The following is a 27,412-nucleotide window of genomic DNA, read 5'->3' on the forward strand; positions in this document are numbered from 1 at the left end:
ATTACTCCTTTTATATGACCTTGCTGGGAAAAGCGGATCCACAGGCACAGGAAAAGGCTCAGCCGTTGCCAGACGCAAGGGTGGGGGACCTCCCTGGTGTGATGGAAAAGTCTAATATATCGATGTTGGTGGTGGCCCTACTGCTTGTGCATTTGTCAAACTCATCAAGCCATGCATGTAAAGGGGTGAATTTCGTGGTATGGAAATGATACCTCGCTGAACCCTGATTCAAGTGTAGAAGCAGTGGGCTGCAGAGGATAGACAATAAGATGATCTTGGCAGCTTCGTTGTAAAAGTGACAGAAGAAATCTGAAGAAAGGGGGAGCTGCGCTAGTCTCTGGGGGAAGAGGGTGACCAGCAGGGGACAGCCAGCACTGAGGTCCCAAGGAGAGGAGTGCTCAGCCTGAGATGAAGCAGCAAGGAGCGGGGATGGCTGAAACAGAGTAAGAGACAGGGCTGCGGGGGGCTCGGGCTGTTGTCTGAGTGCAAGGGGGCCCTGGGGGCCTCTGTGCTGAGCATTCGTGGGGTCCGACTGGCTGCCATGAAGGTCTGCAGCGGGGACCAGCTGGGACCAGCTGGGAGGCACTTGTAAGAATCCAGGCAAGAGGGGACAGTGCTCAGCCCAGGGGTGGCCATGGAAGCTGAGAAGTGGTTGGATTGGGATATATTTTCAAGGTAGAGCCAACAGGATTTCCTACTGGATTGGATGTGGGGTGTGTGTGTGAGAGAGAGAGAGAGAAGAGGCAGGGATGATACCAAGATTTTGGCCTGAACAGCTGGAAATCCAGCTGTTCCCCTGCCTCATCCCCCCGCCCCCTAGGGACTGGTTTCAACTGTGGACTTTGTCCTGTGGCTGAAGTCAAGACAGAGAGGGAGGGGAGGGGCTTAGCCCTGCTCTTGGCTCTGGGGTTCAGGGGATGGGCTGCACATACTGGTTATTCTATTACTCTCTATTTATTAGCCTTATTGGCTTCTGTCATTTCCTCATTGCCTCCTGTCTGGAGAGAAGACTATAAATGTGATGGATTGATACAGGATACAGGAGGCCCAATTATCTCGGTGAAGCCAGCCTCACATCTTGGTCAACCCTCCTGGCCCTCAGCTGTCCCACAGCCCTTCCCACAGCCTTGCACGTAGAGTCAGCCCCATGCCTGGCTTTCTGGGGAAAGGGGCTACAGCCTGAGAGGGTGAGTGGCAGACAGATGGTCCCCCAGGAGATACGGCTCTTCCAAGAACAAATGCTGGAGGCAAGCTCAGCCCCCTGGCTGGTTCCACCTAAAATCCTGCTCCCCGAGGCTCTGCCCACAGAGGCTGAGCACGGAGCAGGGATGGAGGACAGGACATACCGCCTGCGGCCAGCCCACATCCGGGGAGGGGGGCTCTGTTTCACTTGCACGTCTTTGTGGAATCTGAGCCAGTCCGTCTCTCCACAAGGGCTGGGATGATGGGGCTTTTCTCCCCGGTAGCAGGTGCCTGGCAGCTGCCCGGGGATGCCAGCCCCGTGAGCTGGCATGGGAGGAAGTGCTTGTCAGGGTGGTCATTATACGTGCTGGGCTCCAACTGGCCCAGCCCCAACCCCTGATGTTCAGGCTGACTTGGGACACCTGCAAGAGAGTGGTGCTTCCGGCAGGGCCACTGTGGTCCTCCTGGGGTCCCCAGACAGAACTTGGCCGTGTCAGCCTTTGAGCATAGTATTGAAACAAAGTCCCTTGGCCACCCTCTCTGGCCTGTCTGCCTGTCTCTGTCCTGGGAATGTCCTGAGGCTCCTGGTCCAGGGGATGTTGGGACAGGAAGCCTGAGGTTCATCCCTGGCATTTCAGGCATCTTCCTGATGTCACGCCTCTGGCCCCAGAGTGGAGACCCAGCTTGCAGTGCTGCGAGTTAGCACATGTGTGTGTGTGAATACGCCCGTGTCTCCATGTAGGTGAGGATGTCAGACGGCCCCATGCCTGACCTGCCAGGGGAACCCAGAGCGGCAGGTGGGACTGCCTGTGAGAAAGGGGCAGGGAACGCAGAGGCCATGAAGGAATCGAGCACAGGAGAGGAACTCGTGAATTCAGCAAAGGGTCCCACTAACCTGCTCCGGGGGCGCAGGCGTGGGGGTCGCCATAGGCTGGGGCACTCAGGGCCGGGTGCCCCAGTCCCCGCTGCAGGGACACGGTGCTTGCCGCAGGGACACGGTGCTGCGGCCTCCCTGAGCCAGCGGCCTCTGTGCCGGCTCTGTCCCAGTTCCGTCTCCATGCCTCCTGCCCTCCCAGCCTCCGGGCACCAGGGCTTGAGTCTCGTGGCTGCCGGGGCCGAGGGCAGGGGAGCCGTTGGCAAGGGGCAGGGTGGCTGCCAAAGCCATGGCCCCAGGGTGAGAGCTGACGTCCATCCAGGAGCATCTCTCTCCCTGCCAAGGGTTGAGCTCTCTGGGCCGCATGCCTTCCCTCTGACACAGGAGCCGGCATCCGTCCCTCAGAGCCACCCGCTGCCTGGACCCCAGCCTTACCCTACGGCGGCCTGATGACAGCTATGGCCCCACTTGGGCCTCCCTCCAGAGGAGCCTGCCCTGTGCAATGCCAGGCGAAGGTCCACTTCAAGCAGCTGGGGCAGACCCTTCACAAGGAGATCAGGAACCCCAGATGCCAAGCCTGGGCTTTGAGAATGATGGGGAAGCCACAGCCTGGGCCCAGACCAAGCCATCGTGTCCTGGAGCTTGTCAGAGAGGAGGCTGACCCTTCCCAGGTTAGGGTGGGGGGCCCGGCCTTTCTCCCTCCACCAACACGTGCGGGGCTCCTGCCATGCCTGCTCCTGAGCTAAGTCCCAGGTGCAGGGTGATGAGACCAGCCATGAACCCAATCCTCAGGCTGCTTTCTTGTGATGGGAAGCACATTTCCATCACTCCCTCTGTTCATGTGGGTGCTCACCCAAGATATATATCTCTCTGAAACAGTGGTTTCACATGACAACATTCATCCTTACTGCATAAGATATGCTGCTGTTTCAAATTCTGACATTTTTTACAACAGTTGCTGATAGCCTACAACACTGTGGTATGGCCTTCCCTCTGAAAAACCTCTGTCTGGTTGGGGAAAGATGTTTAAACAAGTGTCACAAGAGGTGAGGGTGGCCTGCTTCTGCCCCACTTTTGACCAAGGGACCAACACCAAGGCTTTCAGGGTCCCAAACCCCATGTCTCTCATATGCAGATGGTTTTCAAGGGAAGTGGTGCTGCATGTTGGGACCTCACAGTCACATCAAGAATATAAAAAGGGACCCAAGAAAGTGGAGGGCTGAGGGAAGCTGTGGGAGGGTTTCTTTGGGAAGAACTATCACTTGTTTTTTCCAGGACCCCGTGTGGCCTTCCATTGGTGTGGGCCTGTGTCGGGTATGCGAAGCTCTTCCCCAGGTCCACGGGGGACCTTCTTGGAGAGCTTTGACATGTTGGAGACAAGGAGGATGGGGCCTCACTGGGTCTCGGGAAACTCAGGTGGACAGACGAGGCCTGACCGCATGGGACTTAGAGGGGAGCTGTGGGCCCCCTGCTCTGGTGGTGGCTGTGAAACAGGCTATGGTTGGGCATGGCCGCACCCCAGCATGTGTGTGTATGTGTGTCTGCGGGCAGATACTCTGAGTGCTTCTCCTGGACCAGAGGTGGCAGGTGGCCGAGAGGGACTGTTGTGTGCCACCACAGGAGAGCCGCCTGGGGGTGGGGTGGGTCGCAGGGCGTGGAGGAAGAGGCTGTGGCTGGACTCATGGGTGCCCATGATGGGCAAAGGAAGGGGTCTCAGGGGTCCCTGGAAGAGAGCACACCTCCTGGGCTGAGGAAACTGCAGGGAGAAGGCTCAGCAAGGAGTCCCCCAAAATCCCACAGAACCCCTCCTTGCCGGAGGGTCCCCTTGACCTGCCTGCCTGGTGTGGGGAGGAGGAGCCGCACAGCCACCCTGTCTCTGTCCACGGGATGGGCAGTTTGGGGCCCAGGCTGAGATCATATTTACAGCGTGGCTGCAGGCTGCTGTTTTATCCAAGATGGAACCGAATGGCCACGGAATTGGCCTCAGGGTCAGCCCTGTTTTCATCCAGGGTCAGGGCAAGATTGTGTCTGATGAATAAAATGGAATAAAATGGGCTTTGCAGGTGTTTGCAATAAGTGATATTCAGTGCTGTGACAAGGGCAGTAACTAGAGTGGGGGGCAGGTGATGGGGAAGGGGGTTGGGTGGTCAGGGAAGGCTCCCAGAGGAGGCGACGTTAAGATGAGGCCCCTGGGTTGAGTGGAGAGGAGGCCAGTGTGTTCCTAGTGCAGGGAACAGCAGCTGGTAGGGTCTCGAGGAAGAAGAGCCTGAGTCCCTGAGGGCTGGAGAAAGAGGTGGTCACGGAGGCTGGTGGGGCTGGAGGCCCAGGTACTGCTTGCCTGGATCCCAAGGCAACAGGAAGCCAGCAAAGGGTTTTATCCAGGAGGCAGCCATCTTGGATGAAATCACTCTGGTAGCTGAGGGGAAAGGAAAGGAAGGAAGGGAAGCCCCTGAGTCCCTTACAGCAGGAGTGAAAGATGCAGACAAGGCAGGCCGGTAGGGCCTGGGCTGGCCAGGGGGTGAGGAGGATTCTGCAGTTGAAGATGGCCGCTGTGGGACTTGGGCTGAGACTGATCAGCCCAGTGTTGGGTGGCTGGGCTTGAAAGCCATGCTGGTGTCCCAGGAAGCAGCTGGACGTGCCAGGCTGGGGTGCAGTGGTAGGAACTGGGCTCTGGATCAAGGCTCCACTCTAAGCGTGGCTGCAAGAGGGGTGCGTAGTAGAGAGGGGCAGAGGGTGTTTCCTGCTCTCTCTTCCTGGAAGCGGGGCCCAGGTTCAGTCAAATCCCAGAGGATGTGTCCCCTGAAGGAGGCAATGCCAGAGCCTGGAGGAAAGCCTGGACAACACCCCCAGAGGGGGCTGATGTCTGCTGAATCAGAGACCATGGAGTAGACCCATGAGATAGGACAGAGAGCCAGCCACAAGGAGGCCTCTGCTGGCTGTGGAGCACTTTTGGTGGGGCGCTGGGGCACTGGGGCGGCAGTGAGGAGCCAGAGGAAGGTGCCACAGGTCCACCTGTGTTAACTCACAGACCACCTGGCTGTCTTCTGTGGTCTCACTCTTCCCAACCTTCTCCATTATGGAAGCCTCAAATGGCGGCCCTTGCCCTCCACAGTGCCCCAGATGAGGGTTCCTGGAAGGCAGGCCCTGGGTACCCCCACTTTTCCTGGACCAGCCACGCTCCCACCTGTTCTCCTGGGAAAATGAGGGGAAGTCCCACGTGGTTCTCGGGGTCTTATCCTGTCCCTGTCCCTGCACCACCACCGTCCTCCTGGCTGGTTTCAGGGGGAGATCTCCTCTTAGGCTCAGTGGTCCTCTGCCGCCGCCCTTGTCAAATCACAAGAACAGAGCCCAGGCCAGGTCATGTAAGCCATTTATTGGTTTGTTTTAAAAATATGTATCTTATTTATACACAGAGTTTGGTGAGAAGTGCTCAATTAGCTCAGACAACAGCGGGCACTTGATGCTCCCTCCTTTTTCTACCCTCTTCCCTCTTACTGATCATCGTGCCATTCTGGGAAAAAGAAAATGAGAGCCACGCTAAAAGCTAAGGAGTCAGGCCTAGCTTACGCAGCTTCAGCCATAGCCCTGGGCACCTGTGTCAGGGCTCCCAGGCCTTAGACACACACACACACACACACACACACACACACACTCAAAACCACAGCCCCCTTCCGGCCAGCTGGGTGGCCAGCAGGCCTGCACTCCCAAACTGCGTTCCCGCCCCTGCAGTGGGCACCGAGTGCCAGGGAGGGGCACACACCGCTCCGAGCCTTGAGAGCAAAGCACAGAGAGCTACAAAAATAAGATTTCCACTCGGAGAAGTGTGTCTGGGACGGTCAAAACCACATCCCGCACTGGACTCAGGGGAAACACGGGAGAAGAGAAATCACTGGGGTGGGTGGGGGGATGGGGGCTAGGGTGGCCACCAAGGGAATTCGGGGCAACAGAAAGAAACGTAATACTTGACTCGCCGGCAATGCCCCCTCGGCACTGCCACGAGCTCACGAACTTCCAGCCCGCGAGGTAGGTGAGGAGCAGCGTTTCCAGCTTCCAGGGCTACCCAGAGGCGGGTGGCGGCTCTGCTGGAGAGCTGGGACCGGCGGGCAGCTGAGCCCCTGCCTGCTCAGGCTCCGCCAGCCAACACTGTCACTCTCAGGGTGACAGGTCTCTGCATTTAAAGATTTGCATATGCTAAATAGGATTGTCAGCAGCTCAAGAAGCCCTGGGGGTAACTGGACTAGAAAAAGTATTTTTCCCTGAAAAGGCCTTCTCACAAGACCTGTGGAGGGCCTGGACCCTGCCCCAGGTTGTCCTGCGGCTGGTGCCTCCAGGACCCCAGGCTGTGAGCCCAGAGGGGCTGCTCTGGGGCCACACGGCTCCCTTTTCCAAGGTTGCCCACAGTCCATTCCCCTCCCAGGGCAAGGAAGCGTCTGACCCTCCCAAGGCTCCTTCCCGGTACAGGGCCCACGCTGCCCTCCCTGCTCTGTCTGGAGAGTTGCTGGGCACCACACAGGAGTCCCCCCACTCCTACCCCCCACCCGCACACATGGTGAGAGGCAGAAAGGTCTGGAAAGAGAGCTCCGGTCATGACAACAGATTCCCTTCTTCAGATGCGCTGGGGTCCCACGGTGGAGGGCTGTTCAGCTTCTTAGCCCTCGTGGCACGGGGCTCAGACTTCTCTTCCTGGCCTATGCGGCGGGGTCTGCCAGGTTCAGGAGCAAGGACAAGCTGGGGGCCAGGCCAAGCTTGGGGCTGGTTCCCTCGTGCCCTTCCCTTTAATGTTAATACTCACGCAGAAGGCCAGGTTCTCCTGGGAAGAAAAGGCAACGTCAGCGCCCAGGACCAGCCCTGGGACCCTGGCTACTCTCTTCTGGAGGCTTTGTATTTTTGTAGAAATGACCCCAGTATGGCCTGCATAAAAACACAGGGGGCAAACAGGACCCTGGGGACAAGGGAAGGCCAGAGTGAGCCCCCACTGACAAGAACCCTTCTACCTGCGGCTTGTGTGAGGGGAGCTTGGGCTGCGTGTGGCCCGTGTCAGGCCTCTGTGTGTGGACTCTGTGCAGACGCTGGGGGAGGGGTGGGGTTCAGTGCCTCCGGTGCCACAGTCCGTGCAGCAGGGGAACCCCTTCCGGCCCCGGGGCTGTGAGGAGGGCCTGCGGGAGCCACACTGGGCTGTACTTTCACTTTGAGAACAGAGTTCGGGCAGCTCCACAGACACTCGCGTTGGGAGTTAAGAAAAGGCAGTGTGAACTGCTGCTGATGTCCACGGAAAAAACATTAGTTCTTCGCTCAAGTAAAAAAATATCAAATATAATAAATTTATGAAAGCCCATTCACAACATCTACAGTCTCAGTTTTGTGTTTCTTCTCAGCAGCTGGGATGGTAGAGCTTTTCAGAGCCCCAGGATGTGGCCTGACTGGCCCCGGCCACTGGCGTGGGCAGGGCCTCCAGTGACAGGCCACCCCGGATGGTCAGCTCGGCCACCTGCTTTTGGCTGTCCGCGTGGGCGCCACCGAACTCTGCCTTGTGGAGCCGCGGGGCCGAGGCCCATTGCTCACACCCTGAGCCCGAAGCAAGGAAGGCCCAGCAGATGCTGGCTTGTGGCCGCAGTCATGTGAGCTGTGAAGCAACAGGCTGTCCCCCGGTGCATCCTGGCCCGCCGGGTTGCCACTCACACGATGGACTCGCGGTCCCTGTCTGGGGACGGGGGGAAGTCCGCGAGATCCTCACTGCGGCTGTAGTCGGACACCCGCACCTGGGGGTTATCGCTGGTGGCCCTGGTGACGCTGTCGTAGGAGGGCGGGAAGGACGTGGAGGAGATGGAGGAGCTGGAGGGTGGGCCGAGGCGCTGGGAGAAGTTCTCGTTCATCATGTAGGCGATGAGGCCCTCTTGCTCGGGGGCATCCTCATCAGAGAGGCCGCTGCTGCCTGCCTGCTGGCGGAAGAGGAAGGAGGCGTGCTTCATGGAGCGCTGCAGCAGGTGCCTCCGGAAGGCCCGCTGGATGATGGTGGCCGACACCTCTTCGTGCTTGCGCCGGAGCGTGGTGGTGATGGGCTCGTAGGAGATCTTGGATGGGTTGGCCGCCATGAACTTCTCCTCCATCTGGATCTTCAGGGCATCCATCTCCCCAGACTCACCCAGGACCCTCTTGGTGAAGGCAAAGAGGATGTCCATGCAGTGGATCCGGTCCCCGCTCACCATGGGCAGGTCCATATTGATGAGGTTTATCTGGTTGGGCTTGGCGATGCGCAGCGGCTCAGACAGGGCATCGGCAAAGTCAGACAGGGCCGAATACTCGATGAACTGGGTGGCCTCCGGGTCGAATTTCTCCCAGATCTCGTAGAACATGTCGAAGTCATCCTCGCTCAGAGGCTCGGTGCTCTCCTCCGTGGCCACGCTGAAGTTCTCCAGGATGATAGCGATGTACATGTTTACCACGATGAGGAAGGAGATGATGATGTATGTGGTAAAGAAGAGGATGCCTACGGCCGGACTCCCACAGTTGCCCCGGGAGCCGTTGCTGTTGGGCAGGTTAGGGTCACAGTAAGGGGGTCCTGTGTTGAGGATAGGGCTGAGGAGGCCATCCCAGCCGGCTGACGTGGTGATCTGGAAGAGGCACAGCATGCTGTTAGCGAAGGTCTGGAAGTTGAACATGTCGTCGATGCCAGCCTCCCATTTGACGTAAGCAAAGTTGGCCATGCCGAAGATGGAGTAGATGAACATGACGAGGAAGAGCAGCAGCCCGATGTTGAAGAGGGCAGGCAGGGACATCATGAGGGCAAAGAGCAGCGTGCGGATCCCCTTGGCCCCTCGGATCAGCCTGAGGATGCGACCGATTCGGGCCAGGCGGATGACTCGGAAGAGTGTTGGGGAGAAGAAGTACTTTTGGATGATGTCTGAGAGCACAGTACCTGTGGGAAAAAACAGAGACCATGGCCACCTGTCCTCGCTCTCGCCCTGTGTCACTGGATGGGTCTCTGTATGGCAAGGAGCTAAGGGGAGGAGGCCCCTTCAGGAGGACCAGGTCAATGGGGGCGTGCAAGGACCCTGTATCCTCCCATCTCTCTGGGGCTCCATTTCTCATTTATGATCCAGAAAACAAGATGCACAGTACCCACACCTTTTGCAAAGTGCCTTCCCAGATCTCTGGTCCCTTAGCCTTCTGAGAACACCTGCACAGTAAAGACATACTGGGCCCATCTTCTAGATCGTGGGTTCTGAGGCCTCAAGGTGGCCTAGCTTGGATCAGAACTCAGGCTTTTCAGCTCTTCATTACTCAAAGTGTGGTCTGAGGACCAGCAGCCCTGGGATCTCCTGGGCTGATTATCAGAACTGTGGATTCATGTGCTCATGGAAGGGCAAGAAGCACTGGCCCACAAGTCCGTGTTCCTCACTACGCCATGCCTGTCACAACTCAGTGTTTCTGCCATCGTTACTGTCATCCTCCCAGCCCTGCTAGCTTCCAGGGCTTCCCCTTGGTCTCTATTGACAACTCTGGGTTTGGAGTTTCAAGAAGCAGGCATATAAGTTACAGGAGAAAGAGTGAAAACAACTCTTTGTATTGGCCCAAGTGACCTTTCTAGATTCCTTATGTAAGCATGTCACCAGCTGTCATGTGTCATGTTTACTGTCAATAAGCCACTGGGCTGAGCATTTTATATCCATCCATTTAGCCCTTCCGGTCACCCGAGGAGGTAAGCAGATACCATCGTCCTCATTTTCCAGAAGAGGGAACTGAGAAGTGAGGTAACTGACCTAAGCTGTCACCTTGTCAGTGAGATGCTGGGATTCGACTCAGACCCTCTGGCTCCAAGTGGAGCTGTTAGCCAAGCCCTTCCAGTATGGCCAGGCACCAGGACCCGTAGGTGCTTCTGAGGTACATGCCGCACTTTCTCTCAAAGCTCCCCACAACCACCCCTCATTGGCTCCTTGCAGCTGCTGACATCCTGCATTCTCCAAAGCTTCTCTCTAGTCCCACCCGGCATGCTCACCCTCACCCCTGTCTGGGACCTCCCAGAGTATTTCCTGACCCTGCATCCAGCTTCTAACCATCTCTCTGTCACCACAGCTATGGCAGCCCCTGCCTCAGTCCCCGCGTTTTCCTCTGAGGTCACCAAAGGCATGGGCTGTATGTACATGGGCGGCAGAAAGAGGAAAGTCAGCCACCCCATGGCAGAGTTTCATGGGGGAGGGGTCAAGAGTTTGGGCTCTGAGCACAGGCGACAAAAAGGAAAAATAACTTTGATGAACTGGGACTTAATCAAAACAAAAATTCTGTGCTCCAAGAAACAACCACCAAGAAAGTGACATGACAACCCACAGAATGGGAAAGAATATTTGCAAATTGTGTATCAGATAAGGGACTGGTGTCCAGAATATATAAAGAACTCTTACAATTCAACAATAAAAACATAAGTAAGCTGATTAAAAAAATAAGCCAAGGATTTGAATAGACCTGTCTCTAAGACATTTCTCCTGTTATAGACCAAGACACACCATGGGAAGTCATCAATTAGCACATGAAAAGATGCTCAGCATCATTAGTCATTAAGGAAATGCACACCAAAACCTCAACGAGATGATCATGTCATACCTGCCAGTGTGGCTGTGGTAAGAAATTATAGACAGTAACAAGTGTTGGTGTGGATGTGGAGTCACTGGAACCCTTCTACATTAAGGGTGGGAATGTAGAACAGGGCACCTGCTTTCGAAAACAGTTTGGCAGTCCCTCAAAATCTTAGATGAGTGGTTTCAGGGGCTGGGGAGAGGGAAAATGGGAAGTGACTGCTAAAAGGGTGCAGAGTCTCTGTTGGCAGCAAGGGAAATATTCTAAGATGAGATGTAGCAGTGATGGTCACACAACTCTGTGAGTATACTAGCAACTACTAAATCATAAACTTAAAAGGGTAAATCTTAAGTTATATGAATTGTATCTCAATAAGGTTACTATTTAAAAAGGGGGGGCACCTGGATGGCTCAGTTGGCTAAGCATCCGACTCTTGATTTTGGCTCAGGTCACGGTCTCAAGGTGGTGAGATGGAGCCCCGTGTTGGGCTCTGCGCTGAGTGGTGAGTCTGCTTCAGATTCTCTCTCCCCTCTCTCTGCCCCTCCCACCTCCCTGCTCTCTCATACACTCAATAAATAAATACATAAATAACAAAAATAAAAGAGGATTTGAACCCTGAAGTCAAACAGACATGGACGTGTGTTATGGTTTGAATGGTTGACTCTCCTACCAATTCGTATGTTGAAATTCCAACTCCCAAAGATGATGGTATTAGGAGGTGAGACCTTTGGGAGTTGCTATGGTCATGAGGCTGGGGCCCTCATGAGTGGGATCAGTGCCTTATAGAAGAGACCCCAGAGAGCTCCCTTGCCCCTTCCACTTTGTGAGGACATAGTCAAGAGGGTGCTGGTTATGAACCAGGGGAAGGACACTCACAAGAAGATACGACCATGCTGGTGCCTTAATCTTGGACCTTCAGCACCCAGAACTGTGAAAAAGGAATTTCTGGTGTTTATGAGTTACCCAGTCTGGTGTTTGGTTATAGCAGCCCGAACAGACGGAGTGTGAATCCTATCTCTTCTGTTCCTAGTTGGATGATCTCCTTGCCTCAAGGTAGACTTTGTAAGTTCAATTGCACAAGGCGGGTGATGTCTGAAAGAGTCTGGCACACATCTTCGTGGCTAAACTCTAGAATTTTCCATCTCCAGGCATCAGTTCTACCCTAGAGGGCTACCTATTCCCATCCCTGGAGACTCATCTCACCCTAAGAAAGCCTCTTCTTCCTTTAACCTTTCCCTTGGGAAGGCCGGGAAGCCTGTCCAGCTCCCACTACCTTTCCCAGATTCATCCTTGAAGCTCTCACAGAGCATCCCATGGAGGGTGTGCTGGCTCCTCTGTCAGGATGGCTCCCCTGGCCTGAGTGGGCCTTCCCAGACAAGTTCTCTGTGGAGGTGTGTGTGCATGTGTGTGTGTGACAGGGAGAGGTGTGGAATGCAGCAAAAACAACAAAGGAGTCTAGTACACTTGGCATTAATACAGACACAGGACTGGAGGAAAGGCCTGCATACCCACCCACTATGGAGAGGATGACAACCACGAAGTCAAAGATGTTCCAGCTGTTGGTGAAGTAATAGTGACGGAGGGCAGCCATCTTGATGATACACTCGCCTGTGAAGATGGCTACAAAGAGCAGGTTGATCTTGGCCAAGATGTTGACCTTCTCGGGGCTCTGGTCATCTGTCTCCACCATCATGGTCACCATGTTCAAGCAGATGAGAAACATGATGGTGACATCGAAGGCCTGCTTAGTCACAATGTCGAACAGGAAGCCCTGGTACTTGTTCTGGAAGGAGGGGCAAAGGATGGGCTCAGCTGGGACCTCAGATAGGCCTGTTGCTGCCCCTCAGCCCAGACCATCCACTCTGCCTCTCCACCCTCTGGTGAGACCGCTGGGGTGAGAGGAGGTCAGGAGGCTGAAACAGCTTGGCTCTCCTGCTTCCAGGCCCAGCCCTCGTGCTCTCTCTTCCTGAAGTCTTTTCTGAACCTTCAGGAAAGATTTCTCCTATCCGGACCTTCCCTAACACATCATCATTCACTGTGCTTCTCTTTTGTACCCACTGTCTGATGGCTCAAGGTCAAATTTAAAGTTCAATCCTAGTAATTGGTCCTCAGGTTAACAAATTTTCTTCATCCTTTATGGAATTGATTCTGTTTATTCAATTAACTATATTTAAGTGTCTTTAATCGTTAGCCACCTCAGATTATCTGGGGAAAGAGAGAAAACTATAAATAACACACACACACACACACACACACACACACACCCCTAACATAAAACAAAGCATGGTGAAAGGGTAGGAATTAGATAAAATTGATGAACTGGATTAAAAACCTGGTACAGTCATTTCCTAGCTAGTGATTTGGGTTATGTCACCTAATTACTTTGAGTACTGATCCCCTCCCCGCCACTTTTTTGAAGAATGGCTTGGTCAGGCAAGGGAGTCAGTCTCACAGGGGACTGAGTGTCCCTCCTGGCACCACCCGCCAGGGGACTCGGGCTGAGTCCGTCCCCTGAAGGAAGAGGCTGTGAATGGGGGTGGGCAGACAGAGGCTGTCTTGCTCTCACTCTCTGGCAGGGGAAGAGGGCACACTCAGAGGAGAAGGACTCCCGTGGGAGGGGGCCCTTCTGGTTGGAACAGCTGCCCATGCTTTCCTCACTTCCTCCAGGAGTCTGAGATGCCTGACAGAGCCCCACCATCCCTGCACTGACCCACTGACCGATGGCCCTGGTTGATTAATTTTTTTTTGGGGGGAGGATTAAATTTTGGAGCAGTTTCATGTTCTTTCATTCTTTTACATTAAATACCATCAGATTAAAAATGCCCAAATGCCCATATGTTCATATGAAAATATCATATATCATATTTTAAAGAATATTGATTTTTCACAGCCCTGTTTTCAACCCTTCCCCAGTCTCTTTGAATAGATCAAATGCATGATAAGTCTTCTTTGTGGTCTTCCTGGCACTTTTTCTAGCCTTTTGGGTCCAAACCCCACTTCTGACATCGGCAAACTGTTTGTGGTACCATAGAGAAAGGATAAACAAGATGTCAAATCCTGTGTTATTTTCCTTAATACATTCTTGGAGCAGCTTTCCCAAACTTTGCAGATATCCATTTTCTATAGTGTAAAACTGCTTCCAGTGATATCATCCTATAAAAACCCTATTGATTAATGAATTTGAAAAGTACATCTTTAAGAATTTTTACTATTAAGGAAATAGACAAATCTAAGTGGACAATTTGGGCAAGCTCACTTAGGCTTTCATTGGAAAATTCAGTAGTCCTGGGGTTTGGGGTTTCCCAGCCCCCCCCCCAGCCCAACCCTCCACTCTTGCTGAATCAGAAGCTGGCTCACCAGGGGCCTCGGGATGGGCTTCTGGGGTTTCTTGGAGCCCAGCTTCTTCATGGCGTTGTAGTACTTCTTCTGCTCCTCGGTCATGAAGATGTCCTGTCCCCCTAAGTGCAGAGAGACAGCACCAGACTCATTTTGGGGTTCTCAGGGGCTCTGGCATGGGGCATATAGGGATCTTGCCTCCTTGATTCGGGTGCCTTGGCCAGCCTCCTCCTCACTTCCTTTCCCGGTGGAGAGGAGTATGTCCCTATCCTGCACCAGAGAGTCCTCCCCAAATCTGCTTTTGCAGGGTCCCTGTCTCCCTTTACTCTGAGGCCTCTCTGGCTTTGGGAGGTGCAAATCCAGTCCCCATCCCCCAACTTCTCCTCTTTCCAGCTCAGCCACCCTGGACGTTCTCACTGCCTAGCTGGTAGCGCTGGAGAGACCCCAGGCCACTGTCTCAATTGTGGACTGGGTGAGTAGTCCCAACCCTTAGCCCAGCTCCTCTCAGGAGCCTCCCGGGTCAGGTAGGCTAGGGCAGGCACGGCGTCCCTCTTTCCACTCTTACGGGTTGTGGGGGCTGTTACGTCAAGGACACGTCCCTCTCCCACCCACTCCAGCAGCACAGGAGGAAGACCGGTTGTCCCCAGCAGGAAGGCAGAATGGGGCCAGGGCCAGAATGGCTCCTCAGTCCTCTGGTACTCAGCCCTCCCCTGCTGGCCCACAGGGAGCAGGTGCTCTACGCATCTTTTTCTTCTGTTGGTTGAAGTTGTCGATGATGACACCGATGAAAAGGTTCAGGGTGAAGAAAGACCCAAAGATAATGAAGATGACGAAGTAGATGTACATGTAGAGGTTGTATTCCCACTGGGGCTGCTCTTCATACTGAGGGGGAGAAGCCAGACATGGGGGTCAGGCCGGAAGGAATGGGGCAGGGCTGCCTGGGAGAGAGGGTGTGTCCGGAACGAAGGCACCAGCACAGGGCTGCGTGTCTGTGTGTCTGCATGTGCAGAGCGGGCCAGGGTGGGCGGGGCCGGAGTTCAGAAGAGTGATGGCTGGGGGCTGACACTGTGACGGGGTGGGGTATAAGGACACAGAAGAAACTTGATCTGCATCTTTATTCCTTCCACCCGGTCTCTTCTTGGGTAAGACTAAGATTCATGTAAATTACAGTGAAGTTAATTGGAAAGATATTTGAGGATTTGGGGTTCCTTGGGAGATCATGCAACTTTGCCCAGGGCCTGGCCTGGGCCTTCCAGAGAGGCTCAGCTGCAGGCTGACACAGGCCACTGGCCCTTATGGGGTGGGCTCTTGGGTGTGGGCACTGAGGCGCTAGTGGCCAAGTGTTCTGGAGCCTCAGGTGCCTGACTTGGCGGGAGAGGCCAGCATGGTTACCTACCCCTCTGGAGTCCACAGCTGCGTACATAATGTCCATCCAGCCTTTAAATGTTGCCTGGAAGGAAAAGACAAGAGTAAGAATCAGTGAACCTGCATCTGTTGAGCTACGAGGGGCTCTTGTCCGGACAGATGAGGTCAGGCAACAGCTTCCTACGAGAAGCAAGCATCGTGCCCCTCCCTTTGGCCGGGTCCACGTAGCTGTGTGGTCAGGAAAAGGCCTTGTTCAGGGCTGGAGGCGGAGGGGAGGCTGGCTGAGCTCACACCCTAAGGAGGCCACGGAGTGGGTTAAGAAGTTTCTCGAAATTGGCTAGGCGACTGTGGAGGACTGAAGGAGGTCTGCCTATCAGATCTACCTTCATTCCAGATTCTAAAACGATGCAGTCCTACAGCAGGTGTCAGTGACAGAGAGGTGGACCCCCATCCTGACCTGGTCCCCTCTGTCGTGCACCTCAGAGCAGCCTGTGGCTTCTGCTCTGTGGCCTCTCAGGATGGCCCTTAAGCATGCCCACCTCCCCTCATACTTAAGGGGGTTCCTTTTGCCAGTGGTGTGTTGGTAAGTGGCTAACAAACAGTTTTCCAGAAGAAACAAAGCCCTGATTGTTGTGTTTGCCAGTTTCTCTGGGTAAACACTCCCGCCATGGTCAGTTTCAAGTTACCAACAGGCTGTTACTGAATACAGATGTGGGAAGAGACACATAGGAGTGGGGCTTTGTAGTCTCCACTGTACGGACACAGCACATATGAACAACCTCAGGGGCATAGATGATAATAGACGGTAATAGTGAATTTTGTTTTTAATTTTATTTTTTAAAGTAATCTCTACACCCAACGTGGGGCTTGAACCCACAATCCTGAGGTCAATAGTTGCATGCTCCTCTGACTGAGCTGGCCAGGCACCCTCTGATTTTGTTTTAATATCACTTAATGAATTGTAAGTTTATAAAATCTGATTTTTAACCACGGCTTACAAAATATCTGAAAATGCAACAATCAGCTCCCATGAGCCCACACAAGCCTGCTGCCCCAAGGCAGCAGAGGAGGCAGTCAGATGCCACAGGGTTCTGGCGTTGGCTGCACTGTCCGCCCCAGCCTGGGCTGCTATGAAGATTCTGGAAGAACCTGAGAGACATGCTTGGTGGTGAGGCTGTCCAGGGTGTCTCACTTTTGTCCTTGGCAAAAGCCAATCCTGCCCCAAGCCTCCTTTCAGGGTACAACTGCCCATACAAACTTTCATGTCTGAGAGTTCTTCGGACACAGGCAGGGCAGATGGGGAAACTGAGGCTGCCCCAGACCAGGCAAGCTACTTCAGCTCCCCATGCCAGGAAGCCCTGTCTGGTGCAGAGAGGACTGGGAGTGCTCTAGAAACCAGCTGCTGGAGAGCACCCAAGGTGACGAGATGCTTGTGACTGCTTTTCTGGCCACTATGTCGTTCTGTCGGAATGGGCTTTCCTTCCAAGTTCTGACATTTAGAGGGAAGTCTCTGGGACAGAAGGCTCTCTGGATTTGGCTCTAATCTTGCCCTCTAGGAGGTATTTCAGGGAGTCTTTGGAAAAAGCTACCCCTGGGATTGAAGGGAGAGCTGGAGGAGCGAGTAGATGTGCATTAAATTTTCATATGAGAGCCCACTGAGTGTTCCTCTGCTTTGGGGACTAGAGACAGGTCTCTGGGCTTAAGACGGGGGTAGCAAGTGGAGCAAGTTATGGTTCTCTGTGTTCAGACTCTGTCTGCTGTCAAGGCTACTTGTAGGTTAACTTCATACCCTTGTATCATGCTCACTGAAGCCCCCACCTCACAAATCAATGGAAACTTTGGAAGGACTGGGTGGGGTCATGTGTGTTTCATAACAGAAGGCTGGAGTCACTGTGTGGCTAATAGTTCAGTCTCTGTGTGTCTCTGGTCTTTGATTTTTAACCTGTGTCATCACACCACCAAATTGGTAGCGTGAGGCTGTCAACTTGGTCACTGGCTGGGGAGCTGGGTCTGCCTCAGTGCTGAACCCCCATGCCATGCGTCTTGGAGAATGTGGCACCTGTTCTAGAATAGAAAATCCAGGGATTTGCCAAGGAGCCAAGAAGTCTCTGGAGTATCCTTAGCTTCCTTTGGGCAGTGTGACCCTATTGTGAGGACCCAGAGGGGGCCCACTGTCCCCCTTCTGCCCACACTGTGGGTGAAGGTGCCTGTTGCTAGACAGCCAGTGGGAGGAAGGAAGTCCCTCCCCTCCAGGACTTACCACCTGCAGAAGGGCCAGGTACCCAGCCCCCACGTTGTCAAAGTTGACTTTCACCTTGGTCCAGTACAGTTCGCCAGTCACGTTGAAAGACTCACAGTCGCTCTTGTTGTTCACGATGGTGTAGTTCAAAGGCAGGTCTCCCTCAGTCTGGTTGATGCATCTCCCAAACTTTCCCGCGAAAAGGTTCACGCCCATGATGCTGAAGATGAGCCAGAAGATGAGGCAGACGAGGAGGACATTCATGATGGACGGGATGGCGCCCACCAGGGCATTGACCACAACCTCAAGTGGACAGAGAAGAGGGTCCGTTCCTGGGAGTGCCCAGAGCATATGCCCTTTTCAAGATGTGCCTACCCACGTCCCTACTTCCCCCACTTAACTCCACCCTGCGTGGAAGCCCTGATGGGGAATAAAAGGAGAGATGATGGGAGGTTGGTGGGTGGGGCTGGGGTAGAGAACACACACACACACTTTTTGTTGTTTTTGCACACTAATGTCCATTGCAACTCCAGAAACTCTGCCTTTCTCTTCTGGTCCTGCCCTGAATTCATGACCTTCACACTGAATTTTCAACAGGGTCTCTCTAGTTAAGTATGCCAGCAGTCTGATGGGAAAGGGCCTCCAGAGACACATATTTGAGCTAAGTTTCTGGTTTATTTTGAGGTTGCTGCTACTAGGAAGGATGGGTGTTCTCCCTAAAGGATGCCCCGGGGACCTCTGTGAGGCGTGTCTGGTGGGGGCTTCGGCAGTTCTCCAACATCGTGGTGAGAGCCCAGCTGGGAGGGCGGAGGGTGGGGGGGTGGTGGTGTGGTGTGGGCGCTCCTTGGGCCTCTGCCTTCCCGCGAGCAGCTCTCTGACCCCGTGGAGCCCTGGTGTTGGTCTTGTCATCGAAATTCAGAGCAACCCAGGGAGGCTTCCTTGGCAAAGGCATACGGTGGGCTCTGTTCCCCTGAGGGCCGAGTGTCCAGCCGTCCTGGAGTCAGGAAGGTGTTTGACTGGAAGTGACGCTGGTGTGGGGGCATGGGGCTGGGACGGGTGATGCGGACATGTGCAGGTGAGAAGGGTTCCCTTGTCCCCAGCAGGGATGATGAACAGGGTGGAAACCATGGAGGTGGCTCCATGGCCGACAGCCCCAGCAGAGGCACTCGTGGCTACTCGCATCTCCCCCACAGCCCTTGGGAATCAGATGCCCTTAATCCCAAGAGATATTGAACTTAGGGTGGGATGATTCACTCGTGAATGCTTTCGTACCAGGAATAAGTGACTTGTTTCCCTCTTAGGGGTGTGGGCAAAGTTTGAAACCATCAACAAAATGGGGGCTGTGGGATGGGGCCTGCTGAGGCAGCAAGAGACACACAGGTGTGGCTGATGAAGCTGCAGCAGAACTGTGCAGGTTTTGTAAAAAAACAAAAAACACGGGGCGCCTGGGTGGCTCAGTGGGTTAAAGCCTCTGCCTTTGGCTCGGGTCGTGATCTCAGGGTCCTGGGATCAAGCCCCACGTCGGGCTCTCTACTCAGCAGGGAACCTGCTTCCCTCTCTCTCTCTGCCGCCTCTCTGCCTACTTATGATCTGTCTGTCAAATAAATAAATAAAATCTTTGAAAAAAAGAAAAAAAACCAAAAAAACAAAAAACACATGTGCACACAAATGCACACACGTGTTTGTTTTCTTGCTACGTATTATGGGGTAATTTTTTTCTTGGTGAGGTTTTCATTTCATTTTATTTTTAAAAGATTTTATTTATTTACTTGACACAGAGAGAGCGAGAGCGAGCACAAGCAAGGGGAGTGGGAGAGGGTGAGGCAGGCTCTCTGCTGAGCAGGGAGCCTGATGTAGGGCTTGATCCCAGGACCCTGGGATCATGACCTGAGCTGAAGGCAGAGGTTTAACCAATGGAGCCACCCAGGCGCCTTGGTGGGGCTTTTAAAGTTGCCTTATATGCACATATTCTTTGGTGAAATTTGATGACTTAAAAAATGCATAGGGCTCTGCACTTAGAAATCAGTGTGAGAGAGTTTGCTAAGTAAATGCCAACCGCTGTGTGATGGTGAGGGTAGAGCTGCTCCCTCTTTGCTTCCTTCCCCTTGACTGGCACAGCTGTGCTGCCCACGGCAGACCAAGAAGACAGCCTGTGTCTGCCAGGAGGAGGGCACACAGGCGGGCCCGTGGAGGCAGAGCACACACACAGATGGCCCCCAGCCCCATAGCGGGAGCAGGAGGTGGCAGGCCTAGGCGGAGGGGTCTCACCACTCTCCACACTTTGGGTGCCTGCGAGCCCAGCAGCACTCCTCCTAGAGACTTTGTACCCTGCCCCTACAGGCTGGGGGGCCAAAGTCCCAGCTTTGGGCTGGGCTTCTCGGTCAGCCAGTGGACCCGGGTTGTCTCAGTGGAGTCACCTCCCATTGCCCTGGCAGGAAGGCAGTCGCCCCTCTTACCCTCATGCCCTCAAACCGTGACAGGGCTCGCAGGGGTCGGAGCGCACGCAACGTCCGCAGCGACTTGATGGGGCCCATTTCGGCAAAGCCCAGGGTGTTGGCTACCAGGCTGATCAGGGAGACCTGTGGGAGGTAAGGTGGGCATGAGTGCCATGGGGACAGCTCTAGAGTCGGGTGGTGGGTCTCCCAGCCCACCTAAAGGAGGGCCAGTGTGAAGAGCCAGCAGTCTTTCCCCATGTCTAGTCTGTGCTATTTCCAGTGGCATCGCTTTGTGGCCGCCACGCACTGGGCTGGCATTCCTGGGGCCAAGGAGCCTGGGGGTGAGACTAGTGTGTCCCAGCTTTCAGGTCTTTGCTGAGAGCCTGCCCTGTGCACTCACTAACCGGTGGACTTGGGATGCATTCTCCCTGTTCTACGGATAGAAACCCGAATTCCCAAGCCAGCCACTGCGTGGAGGAGCTGGCAAACAAAGCCTGGGCTTTTGGTCCCCACCGGCCCTCCTTCGAGTCAGATTCTTGGGCCTGCCCATCCCTCCCCCAAAGAAGTCTCTTCTTGAGAAGGAAGGACGGGCCTGGGCTGACTGTGAGCGGACAGACAATCCTGGGGCTCTCCCCTAAAGCTGGACTTTGCAACATCAGACATCTTGGAAGGTGGGAGACCGCGAGCAGGGACTCTGCGGCCCAGCAACCAGCTCTGGCCAGTCTGTCCCCTTGTTCCCAGCAGTTCGCCCCCATTGTCTGTGCCACTGAAGCTTGTGCACCTGCCCCACGCAGAGCCCTTCCATCTCAGCTGAGGGCCACTCCATCCTTCCAGCTGCTCAGGCCACAAGCCTTGGCGTTATCCCTGCCTCCTCTCTGTCTCTCACACCCTCCGTCCACCCAGGCAGGATTTCCTGTTGGCTCTGCCTTCAAAATACATCAGAAGTCCAAATACTTCTCACCACTGCCACTGCCACCATCCTGGCCAGGCCACTGTCCTCTCTCCCTGGACAGCCGCCACGGCCTCCTGACTCTTATGCCTGCCTCTGTGGGTGCCCCACCCCCACCCCCTGGGCTCCTCCAGTAAGAGGAGTCACTTCATGCCACTCTCATGCTCGGAGTGTCGCAATGCCTTCCCACTTCATTCTAAATAAAAGCCCACGGTTTTCCAGGGTAGCGCCCTGCTCTGCCCCTTGCCGTCCTGCCTCATCTGCTGCTCTTTCTTTCCCCACTGACTCTGCTCCAGCCACTCTGGCCTCCTTGCAGTTCCTCAAGTATGCCAGGCATGCTCCACCACAGGACCTTTGCACTGCTGTTCCAACCTCTGTGTGGAAGGTTCTGCCTGGCTAACCCCAGCTTCCTTCACATTTGCTCCAGTGTCATCTCAGTGAACCCAACCTGGTCAGCCTATTTAAAGTTGTCATCTATACCTTCCCCTCGCTGGCATCCTGGCCCTCTTAATCCCCTTTCGTTTTCCACATCTTATTTCTCCCTGGTACACGTCAGCTTCTGAGTATAAAGCTGGCTTACTGGGTACATTTATTGTTCGCGGTTGCCTTCGTCCGTGTAAGCAGAGGTTTTAGTCTATTTTGGTCCCCGAGATCCCCAGCACCTATGATAGTAGATACCCAATAGTATTTATTGAAAAAAAAAAATGCAGGGATTGATTCTGGAAATAGCCTTCACCAGACCCTGGGGCCTGAAGACAGCATTTCCCGTGAAGTGAGGGGGCAGCACGGCCCTCATCAGGAAAGCTGGATTCCTTCTCCTTCTCCTTGACCTTGGGCAAGGCCCCTCTCTGCTGAGAACTTCGGTTTCCTTCTCCACAGGCTCACTCTCCAGTTCTGGGACTGGACAGGAAGCACTGGACGGTCCCCTTTGCCCTGAGTTCCTCATGGGGGTGTCTTGGGGGGCTTCCCTGGAGTCCTTGCAAACCGTCTCCTGCCTTCCCTGAGGAGAGTCACTCAGCAGGCCCGAATTCCCAAGAAGCTGCCGGAATAGCTGGGTGAGGAGCCTCAGGGCAGAGCTGCCAGGATCCTGGGCCCTCTCACAGCCCCAGGACAGGAGGCTTCTGGGTCCTCTCCTTCCTCTCAGGGAGGCTCTGAGGACCCCAGGCTGTAAGGGCAGCTAGACCTCCCTCCTGCTCTCTCTGCCCCCTAGCACCCCTCCCCCCAACATTAGCATCCTCTCAGTCACTGGGGTGATAGAAAGAGGCTTGAACCAGAGGCCCAAGGATCTGGATCTATGTCTCCATGCACACTCTAGCCCAAGGAGCCTCTCCTGCTATGGCCACCCATGGGCTGACCTCCCACCTGGGCTGAGCCCCTCCTCCCTTTAGCCTCTGAGTGGGGTGTGGGGGCTGAACAGAGGCTTGGGCCTCTTGTGCAACCATGGGAAGGACAGCCCCTGCTGGTGGGCAGAGCCTGAGGCCAAGCCTGGAAGCCACGGGTGCCCTCTGGAAAGCCCTTCTGGGTCTGCAGACGCTGACTCACGTTCCATTCCACAGGACCCTCCACAACCAGACAGTGAGCCTCACCAGAGCCCTCCGTCTCTGCCTGTTCCCTCTGTCCTCAGGCAGAGCAGATCCCAGGCCGCTCCACACTCTGGTCTCATTTTCCCCTCTGGTTATTCTCCCACTCGCCTGTGCTCAGGAACCCTGTGGGGCCCTGCGCTCACCCTGCTTGGTACCCAGCAGTGTCCTGGGGCCTGGGTGGCTGTGGGGCAGAGGCTTCCCATTCTATCTGCCAACTGGGTGCTCAGAGGACATGCCACTTCCTGTCTTAGACCCTCCCTGGACAGGCAGGAAAGCTGTGCCAGCTACCCAGTTGTCCAGGGGAGCAACCCAGAGCCCCTTAGTCACAGGTGACTGCACCTCTCTCTCATTGTCCCCCAGTGGTACCTTCTCCCTGAGCCCAGAAGATCCTGCCCCTCCCTGCCCAGGATCCCTTCACTAGCCCTGTCCCCTCTGGCCTTCGGCTCCCTCTCTCCCCTGCACAGACAGTCTCCTACCATGTGTGGACACAGAGGTTCTTAAATGGCCACCTGTCTAGGGGGCCTGACAGACACTTCATGACACACATGGCCAGTGCTGGGATACAGGCTAGTCTGCTCCCTGACTTCTGGCCATCCTGAGGGGGCGGTGTGCGTGGGAGGGGGCACTCCTGCTTGGACTGCTCTTCACTTTCCCCTGTAGTGAGTCATGCCTCCCCAGAAGCCTAGGTCTCCCCCTGCTCCTCTGTCTCTCCAATTTGGGGTTCTGATGGCCACACTCCGGTTCCTATCCCTCCCAGCCTGGGAACCTTATGGGCAGGCCCCGGGGCTCTCCTGTGACCCCAGATGGCGGCCTCCCTCCCCTCTGCATGCTCTGTGGCCCAGCTGAGTGCCTCACGTCAGCCTGCTGACTCCCACCCGCCCTGTCCCTCTGTCCTCCCGTGCCTCTGCTTCAGCTCCTTCCTGCCCTGGCAGCCCGTCTCCCCACCCCTCCCCGTTTCTGGGCCGCACTCACATCCACGATGAGGAAGTCCAGCCAGCACCAGGCATTGGTGAAGTACTTCTTAAAGCCATAGGCCACCCACTTGAGCAGCATCTCCAGCACAAAGACGTAGGTGAACATCTTGTCGGCATACTCGAGCAGAACCTTGATGGTCTTCCGCTCCTCCAGGTAGATGTCCTCAAAGGCCTACAGATCAGGCCAGACAAGGGGGACATGACTTTCCAACCACCACCCATCTTACCCTTCAAGAAACTTCATCTCTTACAGGAGGTACTGCCCAGGAGGGCGGGAGCAGATCCCCTGGTGGAGGGGCCCCTTGGAGGTCACACTGGACTGGAACAGCATTGCTCTCCTGGCTCATGAAATGATCTCACGCAGTATGAGGACAACAAAGCACAGTGTGTGGTGAGAACGCTTCATGCTGGAGAGTGAGGCTCAGTTCTGAGCTAGTGCATCTCTCGAAAACGTGCTGATCTCCCGGGTTAACACGGAGGCTGTGTGTAGGAGCAGCTCAGGGCTTCCTGCTGCAAACCCCACCAACCCTCCTTTTGTTGCCATTTTGCTATGTGCTTGAGGCAGCTACCAACTTTTCATAGGACACAAAATTGGTGTCCAATGATAACAATCATTAAAAGTCCCCCTTTACAATGTGTTTATGGAAACACACAAAAACCAGGGAGAGCTAACCGAAAGCAAAATCTCCAGTAAATGCTAGCAAAGGCAGTTTGTCAGTAAGAACAAGACCAGGTATCCTGGGGAGCCCAAAGCTCCTGCAACCCTCAGAATCCAGGAGTCAAGAGTTTCTAAGATACTAGCAGGGGTCTTTCTCCACCTCGTTTCTGCCTCAACCTGAATTCCTGAGCCAACAGAGGAACCTTGCCGGCTCCCAAGTGCCCTCTGGTACCTCCTGTCCTGATCTCTACCTGGGCCTCTCAAGCCACCTCTCCCCACCCACAGTGTGCTTGGAGACTCCCCGGCTAGGCAACTGAACACGTCACCAGGGGCCCAGGGGAGTCACCTCTGCTTGTCACTATGGGCCTCCCTGCCAGCCTGCAAGGCCCGCATGAGCCAGCGGCCCGGGTGGTCCATGCTGTCAGCCCTGATGTGCACTACCCAGGCATAGATGTGGCTAATCAGTCAGTGTAGACAGCACAGCAGGATAATTCAGATTCCTAAAATGGACTCTGGGAGTTGTTCAAGACAAAAAGTAGGTGGGTCTTTTTTTCTCATTATAAAAATGTATGCACAAAAAATTAAATATAGACATTATAAAAAAGAACAGAACGCAGCTCTGATTTCATGACATTATAGTAACCACTGCTAATATTTAGGGCAAAACTCTTTCTGACACTATTTGTGTGTGTATACGAGGACACAGTTTCCTAAGATGAACTATTTTGCTTTTAAATTTCTTTTCCACTAAACAATCTTTTGAGGGTTTATCTGCTCTATAATGGGAACACATGTGATATGTAGTATTCTTTTAAAAGGCTGCATAATATTTTATTATTTGCATATACCCTTGTGTTTTTAGCCCAAACTCCTACTAATGAACATTTCGGTTGTTTCCGATTTCTCACTAGTAGAAACAACACTGCTGTGAGCAGTGTGTCTGATTATCTGTCCAGGATAAATTTCTAGAACTGGGATGCCAGGTCAAGGGTGTAGTTTGGGTACAGATTGGGAATAGGATTTCCGGCTGGGGATACCGACAGACACTCCCTCCGGAGTGCACCAAGTTGGCTCTTTCCTCACCACTCCCCTGACTGTGGTGGGGTTTCTCCTTTGTCACTCTTCTCAGGCTAAAGAATGAGAGTGGTATTTTGTTACATTTTAATTATTTTATTACTAGTAATGCTGACATAATTTCCTTGGATATCTGCAGTATTCCTTTTGCAAACTGCCTGTGCCTCTTCGTCTAATTTTTTTTTTTTACTTGAGTATCTGGTTTAATCAGAGATGTTAACTGTTTTATACACTCCATCCCAGTTGTGTGCCTTTAAATCTAGTTTACTTTTTCCACCGATTGATGAATGGACAAAGAAGATGTGGTATGTATGTGCAATGGAGTATTACTCAGTCATCAAAAAGAACAAAATCTTGCCATTTGCCACGATGTGGACAGAGCTAGAGAGTATTATACTAAGTGAAATAAGTCGGTCAGAGAAAGACAGATACCATACAATTTCACTCATTTGTGGAATTTAAGAAACAAAACAGATAAACATAGGCAGGGAAAAGGAGAGGTAAACCAGGAAATGGGCTCTTAATGATAGAGAACTGAGGGTTGATGGAGGGAGGTGGGCAGGGGATGGGCTTAATAGGTGGATGGGTATGAAGGTGGGGGCGTGCCAAGCACTGGGTGTTGTATGTAAGCGATGAATCACTAAAGTCTACTCCGGAAACTAATATTACAGTGTGTATTAACTAACTGGAATTTAAATAAAAACTTGAGGGGCGCCTGGGTGGCTCAGCCTCCTCTCCTCTGCACCCTGCCTTTTGGCTCTATGGCTTAAATCCTGGAAACTCTCTGACTATAAGGCCAGTAAATGTGTAAAGTTTCTCTGGATGTCAGAACCTGGTGGTCCTGGCCTTTCAAACCAGGCCCTTGACAACAGTCCCACTTCTGGAGTTAATGCGTACACCGCGAAGGGCTAACTGCAGGCCTGGGATGGGCAGACTGCATGTTCCCAAGAGAGCATGGGCCCTTGACTGGCTCCTGGGAGGCAACCCCTAAGCCCCTGGGGTATCCTGGCTGATAAGAGTGTTTTTGTTTAACCTGTGGCCTTGGGCCAGAAAGTATCAGCTTGACCTCTGGAGGGGCTGGAGACTAAGGCCTGCCCCTGTGACTGACCCCCGGGAAAAGCCTTGGTGCCCAAGGCTGGGGGGAGCTTCCCTGGTTGGGAGTCCCCTTGTACACTGTCACACATTGTCACTAGGAGAATTCACATTGTCCTTGTGACTCCACTGGGAAGGAGAGTAGGTGTCTCTTGGCCTGTGTCCCATGTGCCTTTTTCTCCCGCTGATTTTAATCTGTGTCTTTTTACTGTAATAAACTGTAGCCAAAACTAAAAAAAAAAAAAAAAAGCTGCCTTCAGCTCAGGTCACGATCTCAGGGTCCTGGAATAAAGCCCCTCATCAGGCTCTCTGCTCAGCAGGGAGCCTGTTCCCCCCTCTCTCTGCCTGCCTCTCTGCCTACTTGTGATCTCTCTCTGTCAAATAAATAAATAAAATCTTAAAATAAAATAAAATAAAAACTTGGAAAAGTAAAAAAATTAAATAAATTCAACCTACTAAAAAAAAAATCTTGTTTACTTTTGTTTACCATACTGGATTTTCACACTTTATTTTCATTTGTTATTATATTATTTAATAGAATTACATAATTTATTATCATTTTCGCCTAGTAAAACTTTCAGTGTCCTGTTAAGAAAGCCCTTACCTAGTCTAAGGCTAGAGGGAAAAAAATGATGCTTCTTTTCTTCTTTTTAGCCTTTTGAACTTTCATTATTTTATATTACAGTTTTAAAAATCCAATATATTTTGGTGAATAGCAAATATCCATTTTATTTTTTTTTCAGAGTAGTTTGTCACCGTTACAACACTTTATTAATGGATTAGAAGTCAACTTTACCATATGAAATACATTTCTATACTTACTTAAGTCCTCTGGACCTCTCTGTGTGCTTTTATTGCTCTCTGTTCCTGAATTAGTATGAATTCTCCTGGCCATTTTTAGTAATTTTCAAGATAAAATTAGCAATGTTTTGTCAAATTCTCTTTAAAAATGTTGCAATTTTATTGTTATTGCACTGAATTTATTAACTGCATTAGGACCTAATATGGAGTTCCCCTACCCAAGACCAGAGTATATTTATAGTATACTTATTGGTCTGTCTTCTTTTACAGTGCTTAGCA

At 53.3% G+C, this 27,412-nt stretch overlaps 1 protein-coding gene across 9 annotated transcripts in view; it reads right to left on the minus strand.

Moving 5' to 3' along the window:
• Positions 1–7,378: 7,378 nt before the first annotated feature.
• Positions 7,379–27,412, minus strand: part of LOC111159034 (sodium voltage-gated channel alpha subunit 5) — a 77,580-nt gene continuing 57,546 nt past the window's right edge. For 4 of the 9 annotated variants that reach the window (XM_022521398.1, XM_022521392.1, XM_022521399.1 and 1 more), the window contains 8 exons: positions 23,507–23,680; positions 20,024–20,146; positions 17,589–17,870; positions 15,360–15,413; positions 14,708–14,845; positions 13,985–14,089; positions 12,140–12,410; positions 7,732–8,972 (listed from right to left, as the gene is read on the minus strand). In XM_022521398.1, coding sequence (XP_022377106.1) covers positions 7,732–8,972; positions 12,140–12,410; positions 13,985–14,089; positions 14,708–14,845; positions 15,360–15,413; positions 17,589–17,870; positions 20,024–20,146; positions 23,507–23,680 — 2,388 coding nt within the window. Of the gene's footprint in view, positions 8,973–12,139; positions 12,411–13,984; positions 14,090–14,703; positions 14,846–15,359; positions 15,414–17,588; positions 17,871–20,023; positions 20,147–23,506; positions 23,681–27,412 lie in introns of all 9 variants that reach the window. The other 5 variants (XM_022521396.1, XM_022521395.1, XM_022521391.1 and 2 more) reach the window with 4 other exon arrangements.

Source organism: Enhydra lutris, unplaced genomic scaffold, assembly GCF_002288905.1.
Source record: "Enhydra lutris kenyoni isolate GAN:26980312 unplaced genomic scaffold, ASM228890v2 scaffoldscaffold66, whole genome shotgun sequence".
NCBI classification, from domain to species: Eukaryota; Metazoa; Chordata; class Mammalia; order Carnivora; family Mustelidae; genus Enhydra; species Enhydra lutris.